This window comes from Schistocerca gregaria, chromosome 1 (genome assembly GCF_023897955.1).
Source record: "Schistocerca gregaria isolate iqSchGreg1 chromosome 1, iqSchGreg1.2, whole genome shotgun sequence".
NCBI classification, from domain to species: domain Eukaryota; kingdom Metazoa; phylum Arthropoda; class Insecta; order Orthoptera; family Acrididae; genus Schistocerca; species Schistocerca gregaria.
In genome coordinates this window covers 1075443106-1075457307 of record NC_064920.1, presented here as the reverse complement: position 1 = coordinate 1075457307, position 14202 = coordinate 1075443106, and the positions used below count along the sequence as shown (strand labels likewise).

The following is a 14202-nucleotide window of genomic DNA, read 5'->3' as shown; positions in this document are numbered from 1 at the left end:
CAATGAACTGTGCTCCCACAAAGTAGTACCAATGATTTCCCCATTTTCTATTTTTACTGTTATTTAAAGAAAAGTATGTTACTGTCATTTTGTTTATGTTCCTTTTTATTTTTCCTGATTTTCATGTTAATATATGAAATGTAATAGCTCTGTATTTCAACAAATTGTAATTTTCCATATTATGTGCATCTATAAATAAGTGTGGTGCACAGAGCATAAATCAGTCAGAAGCCAGGAGTAATTACACAAACAATGTGCCTTATTATGTAATTTTCATTTCAGTTCATGCTATGTAGTTCAAAAATAAACATCATGTAACTGTCAGTCTGTGTTTGACTACCAAAATGTTACCACATATGTGAGAATCACTGTATGTGATCTGAGGTTTTCCCAGGACACAGAAATCTTGAAAATTTCTCGGGTATTCAGCCATGTAGCTCCATCCAAAACACATGATATTTCAGCAAGATGACTTCTTGCCATCTTCAGGTGACCTTGGTGTCTGATTGATCTCCAATGGATGCCAACTTTATATAATCTCCACCCCTCTCCCGCAGCCTCCATCTGGGCACTTCTGAGCGGTCCATGGCTACGCAGTGCTGCATGAGTGATTCGCTGAGTCTCATGCTGGGCAGACAGCGCTGTATAATCTGCTGTTATAAACTGTTCTTTGCGTGGCAAAAATGTGTAACTTCACAAAATACTTGCAGTGCCTCTTAGCAGCTAAAATTTTGGCAGTGTATTTCTTTCATTGTCTTCTTCCTGTGTACAATATTTTGAGGTATGTTTCGACATGTCTTATTGGACCATTCCCTTGTGAGAGGCATGAACGACCTCCGCTTTCTTAAAATGGAACAAAAATTATCCAGACTATATTCATCCAGTGTTTGATAACAAGAGCCCTTAGTGACTTCCAATGCACTTTAAACATAATTCATAATTTTAAACATTTTCTAAACTTTTTTTTTTCAAAGCATAACATGGAATAATGGAATATATGTAGCACATTAACTCATTGGTAAATAGATCAGGAGTTTTAAGCTGTTTTATACCGGGAAGTTTGATTCTTAAAATAATTTGGGGAGTACTAATTACTTACTATCTTGGAAAAAAACACTATAGGATTAAGAACCATTTACATCCCATAGGTGCAGGAATGAAAAGGAACACCTTGATCAATCGCAACAAAATTTGTTAGTTATGTGGCTTATTATTTTTATAGAAACTCTGTGGGAGGAAAACCCTGCACTACCACTAGGTGTCAGGGTGTGGATGACAAGGGGTGACATAAAAGTGTCCAAAAACAAGCGTTTGGTATTTATATCCTGTATTGATTTGACCTGCAATACTTTAAAAAGTATGAGTGCAACTTGTCTCTTATTTGTGCTCTTCGTTGTGTTGGTGAGCACTGCATTGAGCTAAGAACTTTGTCAATGTATTTCAGGACATAAGATAAAGCCATATTGCCAAATACTACAGATAAATTTAGCATTCTCTCTGGCATCATATGGTGTAAAACAGAAGAGAACCTGACTATCGTGTGTGCAAATATACCACATGTGCGTATGTTGAACAATTCCTTCTTAGTCCCTGAATCAACTTCAGCCAGAATTGGTACACCTGTTACTTACTATAAGGAGAGAAACACTGTGAAGGTAAACACCCCCACTCTCCCATTTGTGTGGAGATGGGGTGGTAATGGGGTGATGGACAAAGAAGGGGCACGAGGAGGTGGATTGACAGAAAGGGGTGGAGGAGATGGTCAGAGATAAGGTGGAGATGGACAGCGAGAGGGGGCAGGAAGAGATGGACAGAGAGAGGTGGAAGAGGAAGTGGATGAGAGAGGGGACAAGAGAAGATGGAAGAGTGGGAGAAGTAGAAGATGGACAGACAGAGGGGAGGAGGGGATGGACAGAGAAAGCAGAGAAAGGGAGGGGAAGAGGAGATGAGCACAGAGACAGGGGAGGGGGGGGGGGGGCTAAATAGAGAGGCACCCTTATGTGTCTAATAGAAATTGACTTTTGTGAAAGACAGCCAATTAGATGAAGGAGCAAATCAAAATAATTGTAAATTCATTTAAAGAAATTGTATGGTAGATGGCATTTGTGACTAACAAATCTAATTGTGTAAATAAAATAGAAAGAAACTTCCACATGGGAAAAATATATTAAAAACAAAGATTCCAAGACTTACCAAGCGGGAAAGCGCCAGCAGACAGGCACAATGAACAAAACACACAAACACACACACAGAATTACTAGCTTTCGCAACCGATGGTTGCTTCTTCAGGAAGGAGAGGGAAAGACGAAAGGATGTGGGTTTTAAGGGAGAGGGTAAGGAGTCATTCCAATCCCGGGAGCGGAAAGACTTCCCTTAGGGGAAAAAAGGTAGGTGTACACTCGCGCACACACACACACACACACACACACACACACACATATCCATCCGCACATACACAGACACAAGCAGACATATTTAAAGGCAAAGAGTAAGGGCAGAGATGTCCATCAGGTAGACCGTTCGGTAGGTGCAAGCCTTTTGATTTGACACCACTTCTGTGACATGCGCATCAATGGGGGTGAAATGATGATGATTAGGACAATGCAACGCCTAGTCCCTGAGTGGAGAAAATCTCTGACCCAGCCGGGAATCGAACCCGGGCCCTTAGGATTGACATTCTGTTGCACTGACTACTCAGCTACTGGGGGCAGATATAGGATGTAAGTGCTACTCTCAGATGCAGAGGTTAGCACAGGAGAGGAATTTTTGGTGGTTTACATCAAACCAGTCAAAAGAGTGAATACTAATATCTAAAAGTAAGATTTGTGAAGAAAATGTACACAAATTAGTCCTGTGCACCTGTAAATGAAAGAAAGAAAAAAATATTTGTAGCTTCTGTAGAATATCCTCCAATGACCTCTTCAAAAAAATAATATATCTACAGTTGATTCTCAATCCAAATATTGATTAAAGGCTTTTGTGATGTCAGCTTTTATTTGTCTCAGCCAGTTTTCTAAATCATTATTATACTTACGGACTTGCAGTAGTTGAACCAAAACCAACCTGTATGTTGAACAGTTAATTAAATGAAGCTGCTGTAAGTAAACTCAACAGGGGTTTTTAAAATAAATCCCATTAATTTTTGCACTGAAGTCCAAAAAAAGTAATTCAGTAGCATTTTACTTAAATAAATGATAGGTCTTTAACTGCTATACACATTCCAGAGACTCCTATTATACAGTCCATGTAATATCATTTAGACAAAGTAAAATGTTAGTCTCATACAAAGATACAATAGCTGTGTACTGGCATCAATTAACTGTAAATAAAATGGGTTGCATAATTTAAATGCATTGGTTGCTGGTATAGCAAGATCATGGTACAGACGTGTTTGTGGAATAAATGCACCTGATACATGAAATCCATAAGTAAATACATCCACAAGGAGGGCGGGTCCACCCCAACAGCAGAGATGCCCCACAAGGCTGGTACACCATAGGAAGAGACTGAGGCAGCAAAGGCAGACCCACAGCCGTTGCTGTGGCACGAGGACACAGCTGGTCACAGTAGCATGCGACCTGTCCATCACTCATTATTCGCCTGTAGTAACACACTGATCAGGCACATAACATGGATGGACACACACACACACACACACACACACACACACACACACACACACACACACACACGAGAGAGTTAGGGACATGTATGTCACCTCTACATCTACATCAACATACATACTCCGCAATCCACCATACATACGGTGCATGGCGGAGGGTACCTTGTACCACAACTAGTATATTCTCTCCCTGTTCCACTCCCAAACAGAATGAGGGAAAAATGACTGCTTATATGCCTATGTACAAGCTCTAATCTCTCTTATCTTATCTTTGTGGTCTTTCCGTGAAATGTAAGTTGGCGGCAGTAAAATTGTACTGCAGTCAGCCTCAAATGCTGGTTCTCTAAATGTCACTTATGTTGTTTGTGTTCTTTAGAAGAACACATTTTCAGATGCTTACCTCAACCTGTCCACTGCTGAAGATAGTAAGTACTTCTCTTTATTTGGGCCATTATGAGCATCAATAACAACCCGACATTTGTGGTTGATGCCATGGTGTTCGGCCACCCAAGCCTGATAAGACTGGTTGGGCTGTTAATGACAATGATAGAACTCTAGATGCACTGCAATGGAATGCAGTGTTTACAGTGATAATTTATGCAGTTTGATGAGCAAAAGCAACACTGGATCCTGAAGTGTGGCTAACTGTCACAACAACTGCTAAATCTGAAGAGAAGTCCATAAAGGGAACAAAACCTTACACATGTTTGCATCATTGATATTAAAAGTAAGGAAGAGTTCCTGAAGCCACATCTTGTACACCTCCCAGTAATTGGCTGCATTTTCATAAGGAGGAAAGGGTGGCAGATATACCAACAGTGTGGAAGCCCCACAGTCAGTGTGGCTGACAAGTTTGTAACTGCAACAATAAGAACCTACTCATGGTCGAAGAGAGATCAGAGCACTACCTCCATGGACAGAAGAATTGAAGGAACAACCAAATAGACTGAACACATGGAAGTGAACACCATACTTGCCACCAACTGTACCCTACTGTAAGGCACAAACAACAGCATGACCACAATGAAACAAAGTTTATTCTTCTTCCACATGCAAGCAAACAACAGTTGAGAACATGTACAACAGACATTGAAACAATCAGGGTACTGATACAAGAAGTTGCTGACAATATGTATGAACACAATATGAGAGTGAATGCCTGCTGCACTACACTTGTGAAGAAGAGGGCTCCAGTAGGCAGCATGACAGATGCCGTGCTGTATGCACTAATATTGTAGTCCACAGCAGGTGGCCTCTGACAGACAGCCCACACAGTTTCCATCGTTGGAATATTCAGTTTTGCGGACCAGTGGCTTGTTGCCAGAGCATGTAACCAAGTATTATATACAAGGTTATAGCAGTACTCCATCCAGATATTTCTGTTATAATACAATTTGTTACATGGCACATTAAATTGTAAATGTAAATATCTAAATATTTGTTGTTATTGTGGTCTTCACTCTGAAGACTGATTTATTTCTGCCCCTAACCACATTGACTATTCCATGGTGCCTCTGTCTGTGCATCATCCATTCTTTCAGTCAAGTTTTGCATAACATTATTACTTCCCCAATTTGTTTCAGTAGCTCTTCAGTCCCCCCCACATGAACCATGGATCTTGCCGTTGGTGGGGAGGCTTGCATTCCTCAATGATACAGATGGCCGTACCATAGGTGCAACCACAACAGAGGGGTATCTGTTTAGAGGCCAGACAAATGTGTGGTTCCTGAAGAGAGGCAGCAGCCTTTTCGATAGTTGCAGGGGCAACAGTCTGGATGATTGACTGATCTGGCCTTGTAACACTAACCAAAATGGCCTTGGTGTTCTGGTACTGCGAACGGCAGAAGCAAGGGGCAACTACAGCCGTAATTTTTCCTGAGGGCATGCAGCTTTACTGTATGATTAAATAATGATGGTGTCCTCTTGGGTAAAATATTCTGGAGGTAAAATAGTCCCCCATTTAGATCTCCAGCCGGGGACTACTCAAGAGGGTGTCGTTATCAGGAGAAAGAATACTGGCGTTCTACGGATCAGATCGTGGAATGTCAGATCCCTTAATTGGGCAGGTAGCTTAGAAAATTTAAAAAGGGAAATGGATACGTTAAAGTTAGATATTGTGGAAATTAGTGAAGTTTGATGGCTGGAAGAAAAAGACTTTTGGTCAGGTGAATACAGGGTTATAAATACAAAATCAAATAGGGGTAATACAGGAGTAGGTTTATTAATGAATAAAAAGTGAGAGTATGAGTCAGCTACTACAAACAGCGTAGTGAATGCATTATTGTGGCCAAGATAAACCCAAAGCCCATGCCTACGACAGTAGTACAAGTTTATATGCCAACTAGCTCTGCAGATGACGAAGAAATTGATGAAGTGTATGATGAGATAAAAGAAATTATTCAGGTAGTGAACGGAGACAAAAATTTAATAGTCATGGGTGACTGGAATTCGAGAGTAGGGAAAGGGAGAAAAGGAAACATAGTGGATGAATATGGATTGGGGCTAAGAAATGAAAGAGGAAGCCGCCTGGTAGAATTTTGCACAGAGCACAACTTAATCATAGCTACCACTTGGTTCCAGAATCATAAAAGAAGGTTGCATATACGGAAGAAGCCTGAAGATACTGACAGGTTTCGGATGGATTATATAATGGTAAGACAGAGATTTAGGAACCAGATTTTTAATTGTAAGACATTTCCAGTGGCAGGTGTGGACTCTGGCCATGATCTATTGGTTAATAACTGTGGATTAAAACTGAAGAAACTGCAAATGGTGGGAATTTAAGGAGATGGGACCTGGATAAACTGACTAAACCAGAGGTTGTACAGAGTTTCAGGGAGAGCATAAGGGAACAATTGACAGGAATAGGGGAAAGAAATACAGTAGAAGAAGAATGGGTAGCTCTGAGGGATGTAGTAGTGAAGGCAGCAGAGGATAAAGTAGGTACAAAGACGAGGGCTGCTAGAAATCCTTGGGTAACAAAAGAAATATTGAATTTAATTGATGAAAGGAGAAAATATAAAAATGCAGTAAATGAAGCAGGCAAAAAGGAATACAAACGTTTCAAAAATGAGATCGACAGGAAGTGCAAAATGGCTAAACAGGGATGGCTAGAGGACAAATGTAGGGATGTAGAGGATTATCTCACTAGGGGTAAGATAGATACTGCCTACAGGAAAATTAAAGAGACCTTTGCAGATGAGAGAACCACTTGCATGAATATCAAGAGCTTTGATGGAAACCCAGTTCTAAGCAAAGAAGGGAAAGCAGAAAGGTGGAAGGAGTATATAGAGGGGTATACAAGAGCGATGTATATTATGGAAATGGAAGAGTATGTAGATGAAAATGAAATGGGAGATGTGCTACTGTGTGAAGAGTTTGACAGAGCACTGAAAGACCTGAGTCGAAACAAGGCCCGAGGAGTAGATAACATTCCATTAGAACTACTGACAGCCTTGGGAGAGCCAGTCCTGACTAAACTCTACCATCTGGTGAGCAAGATTTTTTAGACAGGCAAACTTCCCTCAGACTTCAAGAAGAATATAATAATTCCAATCCCAAAGAAAGCAGGTGTTGGCAGATGTGAAAATTACCGAACTATCAGTTTAATAAGTCAAGCTGCAAAATACGAACGCAAATTCTTTACAGACGAATGGAAAAACTGATAGAAGCTGACCTCGGGGAAGATCAGTTTGGATTCCGTAGAAATGTTGGAACACATGAGGCAATACTGACCCTACGACTTATTTTGGAAGAAAGATTAAGGAAAGGGAAACCTATGTTTCTAGCATTTGTAGACTTAGAGAAAGCTTTTGACAATGTTGATTGGAATACTCTCTTTCAAATTCTGAACATGGAAGGGGTAAAATACAGAGAGCGAAAGGCTATTTACAATTTGTACAGAAAGCAGATGGCAGTTATAAGAGTCGAGAGACACGAAAGGGAAGCAGTGGTTGAGAAGAGAGTGGGACAGGGTTGTAGCCTATCCCCGAAGTTATTCAATCTGTATATTGAGCAAGCAATAATGGAAACAAAGAAAAAGTTCAGAGCAAGTATTAAAATCCATGGAGAAGAAATAAAAACTTTGATGTTCACTGATGACATTGTAATTCTGTCAGAGACAGCAAAGGACTTGGAAGAGCAGTTGAACAGAATGGACAGTGTCTTGAAAGGAGGATATAAGATGAACATCAACAAAAGCAAAACCAGGATAATGGAATGTAGTCGAATTAAGTCAGGTGATGCTGAGGGAGTTAGATTAGCAAAGGAGTTTTGCTATTTGGGGAGCAAAATAACTGATATTGGCCGAAGTAGAGAGGATATAAAATGTAGAGTGGCAGTGGTGAGGAAAGTGTTTCTGAAGAAGAGAAATTTGTTAACATCGGTTATTGATTTAAGTGTCAGTAAGTCGTTTCTGAAAGTATGTGTATGGAGTGTGGCCATGTATGGAAGTGAAACGTCGACAATAAATAGTTGAGACAAGAAGAGAATAGAAGCTTTCAAAATGTGGTGCTACAGAAGAATGCTGAAGATTAGATGGGTAGATCACATAACTAATGAGGAGGTATTGAATAGAATTAGGAAGAAGAGGAGCTTGTGGCACAAATTTACTAGAAGAAGGGATCGGTTGTTACGACATGTTCTGAGACATTGAGGGATCACCAGTTTAGTATTGGAGGGCAGCATGGAGGGTAAAAATTGTGGAGGGAGACCAAGAGATGAATACACCAAGCAGATTCAGAAGGATGTAGGTTACAGTAGGTACTGGGAGATGAAGAAACTTGCACAGGATAGAGTAGCATGAAGAGCTGCATCAAACCAGTCTCAGGACTGAAGACCACAACAACAACCTCTTCAGTAGTTATCACATATACTCATTTAATCTCCAGCATTTCTTCTGTAGCAACACATTTTCGTCTGGACTGCTAATCATGTACATTTCACTTTGATATAAAGTTTTCCAGATAAATGCTTTCAGAAAATACTTCATGAAACTTAGCCTGGCACTTACATTAGAATGTTAAAATATTTATCTTTTTCTTTATTGACATTGCATTTCATATCCTCTATTCTTCTCCCATTGTCAGTTAATTTGGTGTCCAAATAGCAAAGCTTCTCTACAACCTTTAGTGTCTCATTTCCTAATCTATCTTCCTCAGCATCACCTGACATTATTTTACTACATTCCATTAGCTATTTTTACTTTTGTTATTATTCATCTTAAATCCTTTTCCCAAGATGGTATCCATTCCATTTAATGATCTTCCATGGCCTTTGCCATATGTTATAGAATAACAATGTCATCAGCAAAGCTTCCCAAGATAGTCTTTGATTTTCTTCATTGCTTGCTGAATAAACAGCTTCAACAACCTTGGTAATATGCTACAATCTTATATCACTCATTCCTCAACTACTCACTTCTTCTTACTTCCTTTGACTGTTTCAACTGCAGCATGGTTTCTATACTGCTTGTAGATAATCTTCTGTGCTCAGTATTTTATTTTGCTAGCTTCAGAATTTCAAAGAGTGTACTCCAGTCAACTTAGCCAAAAGCTTTTTCTAGGTCTAAAAGTGCTAAATCTAGTAACATGTTGGGAACTTGAGGGGAAAAGTAGTATTGGCATGTTTAACTTATCAGTTGATTTCAAATTATTATTAAGGTTTTGATTCTTCAGTTGATATATTGAAGACAAGAATTAAATGAAAGTAAATCTAAAAGAAACACCCTTTTTGGTAATGGAGGTCTTGACTGCAGCTGGAGCAGACGTCACATCGAAGGATGTCACTGGTCAAACACCCCTGCACTGGGCAGCTGATGCACACAATGTGGAAGGTCAGGAATTATTATTGCAAAAGACAGCAGGCATTGATGAGCAGGACAGTGATGGCCAAACTCCGCTGATGCTTGCTGTGCAGCAATAATGCAGTCAGTTTACTGCTGAGGAAAGGTGCGAGTATTAGTGTGACAGATCACTCTGGGAAGACAGTGCTGGAAGAAGCAATGGATCATGGCAGCCATGGTGTAAGTTTAAACTACACAAGTCTCACCAAAGAAAAAGGCTCTTGTATTGTGCTGTAGGACTGAAACAACAGCATGGCCACAGTGAACCAGAGTTTATTCTTCACCCATCTGAAGTGAACAAGACTTGAGAATGTGGACACAAACACAGAGACAATACAGGTATTAATACAAGCAGTTTCTGACAATAAGTGACAACACAGTATGAGAGTGATCGTCTGCTGCACTGTGCTTATAAAGAGGAGGGCTCTGGAAATGGTGCAGCAAATGCTGTATGGTGTCCAGAAGTCATGTGGTGGATGGCCAATGCAGTTTTCAAATCGTATTATGCCAGTGGCCTGGCACCACAGCATGTACCCAAGCATTACACACAGGGTTCTAGGAGTACTCCATCCAGAAATTTCTGTTATCATACTAGCACTTATTGCATGGTATATTATCTTGTAAATGTAAATATCTAAATATTTGTTGTTGTTGTGGTCTTCGGTCTGGAGGCTGGTTTACTTCTCTTCATTACCAAATTGACTACTCCATGATGCCTCGCTATGTGTTATCCAACAATCCCTTCTTATGTTCAAGTTTTCCATAACATTATCACTTCCCCACTTTGTTTCAGTATCTCTTCAGTAGCTACCTGATCTAACCATCTAATTTTTGGCATTCTTCTGCAGCACCACACTTCAAAATCTTCAGTTCCCTTTTTGTCTGGATGGCAGGTCATCTATATTTCACTTTCATATAAAAGTTTCCAGATAAATGCTTTCAGAAATACTTTGAAACACTTAGCCTTGCACTAAGATGGTAAAATATTAATCTTTATCTTTAATGATATTGCTTTATATAGTCTCTCTCTTCTTTTGCAACTGTCAGTTATTTTGGTGCCTGAATAACAAAGCTCCTCTGTTACCTTTAGCACCTCATATCCTAATTTATCTCCCTCAGCATTGCCTAACTTGATTTTACTACACTCCATTACGCTCATTTTGCCTTTTTTTATCATTCATCTTATATCCTTTGCCTTAAAACACAATCTGTTCCATTCAAAGATCTTCAAAGGCCTTTGCCATCTCTGATAGGATTAGAAAGCCATCAGCAGTCCTTAATTTTTTTTCTTCTCCTTGAACTTTGATGCCAATTCCAGATATCCCTTTGATTTCCTTTACTACTTGCTGAATGTACAGTTTAAACAGTATATTGTATGGGCTATAACCTTGTCTCACTCTCTTCTCAGCTACTGTCTCCCTCTCATATCCTTTGTCTGTTTAAACTACAGTCTGGTTTCTGTACAACTTGTAGATAATCTTCTGCATCTTGCATTTTATTTTGCTAGCTTCAGAATTTCAAAAAATATATTCCAGTTAACATCATCACAAGTTTTCACTGTGTCTACAACTGCTAATTCTTATAACATGTTGTGAACTTGAGGGAAAGAGGAATGTTTAACTTATCAGTTGACTTTAAATTATTATGAAAGTTGTGGTTCTACAGTTGATGTATTCAGGATAAGAATTAAATGAAAGTAATTTTCAGGTAGTGGAGGCCTTGGTTGCGGCTGGAGCAGATGTCAGACTGAAAGATGTCACTGGTCGAACACCCCTGCACTGGGCAGCCAAGGCACACAGTGTGGAAGGTCTGGAGCTGTTACTGAAAAAGGCAGCAAGCATTGATGAACAGGACAGTGATGGTCAAACCCCACTGATGCTTGCTGTTGGTAGCAGTAATGCAGTCAATTTACTGCTGAGGAAAGGTGCGAGTATAAATGTGAAAAATCACTCCGGGAAGGCAGCCCTGGAAGAAGCAATGGATCATGGCAGTCACGATGTAAGTTCAAACTACACAATTCTCACCAAAGAAAGACTCTTGTATTGTACTGTAAGACACAAACAACAGCATGGCCACAGTTAAACAGAGTTCATTCTTCATCCAGATTCACAAACACAGAAACAATCCAGGTACTGACACAAGCAGTTGCTAACAACAAGTATGAACATCAGATGAGAGTGAGTGCCTGCTGTTCAGTGATTATAAAGATGAGGGCTTTGGTAGACAGCATGGGAGATGCAGAGATGCGTGCACAAGTCATGTGGCCCACAGCAGGCAGCCTCTGGTGGCTGCCGCACACAGATGCTGTTTGCAGAATATACAAAGTTTAGCACACTGGTGGCCTGATGCTGCAGTGCATATCCAAGTTTTGCACACAGGGTTATAGTAATAGGTCCTGATACATTTCTAATTAAGTCATATTTGCATTTCTTCTGATGTGACTGTAATAATGAACAATGAACTCAAACCAGAACTCTTAACGTGGGGGACAGGTGACAAATGGTGCATTTTTTTATGACTTTTAAGGTATGATTTTAACTGATATTAAATTAAGTACATTCTAAACTAAGTATGATATGAAATGAATGATGAAGTGTGTTTTATGGAACTTTGTAAATTAATTAAGATGCCAAGATATTACACAGACACTGTTTCATTTAGTATATGAATATCAATGTCTACTTATGGTGGCAGTGGGTATTGGGTGTTTTCTTGAAACTTAGTAATGTCGATATATGTGAGATAAAGGCTTACAGTGTTTGCTGTGAACTAATTGTATGCCTTTTCAGTTATCATTTGTGCTGCATCTGGTAAGGTTCAGATGGATCCTTGATTAATGTGCTTAACTCATCAGCAAATGTTACAGTTTTTGGAGCATGCTTTAAAGTCATTCAAAGGGCAAGGATAGGTGCAGTCTCAGTACCTGTCATTTTTGGACCCCCACATGTTGCACTTTCCCTTCTGAGATTAGTGGCAATATCAGACAATTTAATCTTAACTACTGTTTTTAACAAAGGGTACAATAAAGTAAGTTGTGAGAATGAGGTACCATTATGGAAGGAGTAAAGTTAACAACTCACCATATACTGAGGCATTAAGTGGTCAGTAGGCACATAACAAGACGAAAATGTTGCTAAGCTTTTGGCTTAAGTCCTTCTTCAAAGCTAACTAATCCAGAATATTCATACACACACATAACTGTGCATGGCTAAATTGTCACAACTGACTACATTGTATCAGCACTGCAACGAAGATTTGTATTGGGTGGAGGCTCTAAGGGAGAGAGGAGGTTGGGAGGAGGAAACAGTATTGAAGGAAGGGTGCTGGAAGCATTGGCAGCAAGTGCAAAGGGTTTGGGAGGTTACTTCAGTGTGCACACTCTGGCAAAGGCAGGGGCAGATGTGTATGCTGCTCAGTGATATGGAGGAGCATTGTGGGAAAGAAAAATAGAAAAACGGAGGAGGGAGACTTGAATAGGATTGACGGAGTGTAGAGTGAGTCGTGTGGGGCATGGGAACAGGGACAGAGTATGTATGAGGCGGATTCTAGTGGAGATTGAGGCCAGGAGTATTACAAGGTCAAAGAATGTGTTGTAAGAACAACTTCCATTTATTTATTTCAGCTGGTAATTGGTGGTAGGGGAGGGAGGGGGGTGGGAAGAAGGAAAGAGGGAGGTGAAGGGGAATCCTGATGGCACAGGTTGTGAAGCAACATTTGAAGTCTAGCATATTGCACTCAGCAGGGTATTTACCACCAAGTGGTCAGCTTTGCTCTTGACCACAGTTTGGTGGAGGAGACTTTTTCAAGTGGACATTGTTACTTAAAAGGCCATGCTGAAATTAGAGCAGAGATGGTATATGATATGTCTGCTTTTACAGGTGGCCCAATCTCTGATAGGGTATGATAATTCTGTGACTGGACTGAAGTGGAATATGGGTGCTTAGGACAGGGCTTGCACCTGGATTTTCCATGCACATACTTTGTATAACAACCCTTATCCCCAGTCCGGCTATAGTACTGGTGCAGTGTAGTTGACCATGATAATGTATTCATACAGGTTTATATGCATGATTATGTTTCCTGGGATATACTACTGAGCAATGAATCTGGTTGCTGAAGGTGCTGTACAGAAGATACTCCTGCACCTTTTCTGCACACTTCATTATATCATTTTGTCACCATACTTTTCAGTGATCAAAAGTTGGAAGCCTTCAGCCAGAAGTCCCACATATGTCATCCACCTGAATCTGACAAACTACATAATCAAACAATGGTGTCTCACACATATAAATTCAATATAGTATGTGGCACTTGGTTGAAAATGATATGATTTCTGAACTGGTTGATAGCACACTGCAATATAGATTTTGCAACCTACAGTGGAAAATAACTTCATATTAAAAATTTATTATGACTATGAAACAATATGCCAAGAAAAAGTTTGAAAATACTGTTGTAAACAGCAGTCACATATTGATTCTTGAGCCTTTCCATACTAATGTATTCTCATGTAAATTGTAAAGTACACTGTAGCAAAACACACTATTACTGTTCTACAACACTACTTCAGTTTTGATTACAACTACACTAAAACATTTATTTGATCTGCAAGTTAGTTTTAACCTTGTTACATAGCAGAAAATATGCAGTTCTACTCCCCACAGCTGTAATAACATCAACAAAGATGATCACATAGATACTGTATTCCTGACAGATGTTCTTCCTCATTCTGATAAAT

The 14202-nt window shown here is 39.7% G+C and overlaps 1 protein-coding gene across 1 annotated transcript in view; it reads left to right on the top strand.

The window, feature by feature from the left end:
• LOC126281675 (serine/threonine-protein phosphatase 6 regulatory ankyrin repeat subunit A-like) overlaps window positions 1-14202 on the top strand; it is a 362879-nt gene that overhangs the window by 301321 nt on the left and 47356 nt on the right. The window contains exon 19 of the mRNA XM_049980838.1: window positions 11172-11462. Within this exon, the coding sequence (XP_049836795.1) occupies window positions 11172-11462 (291 nt within the window). The remainder of the gene's footprint in view (window positions 1-11171; window positions 11463-14202) is intronic.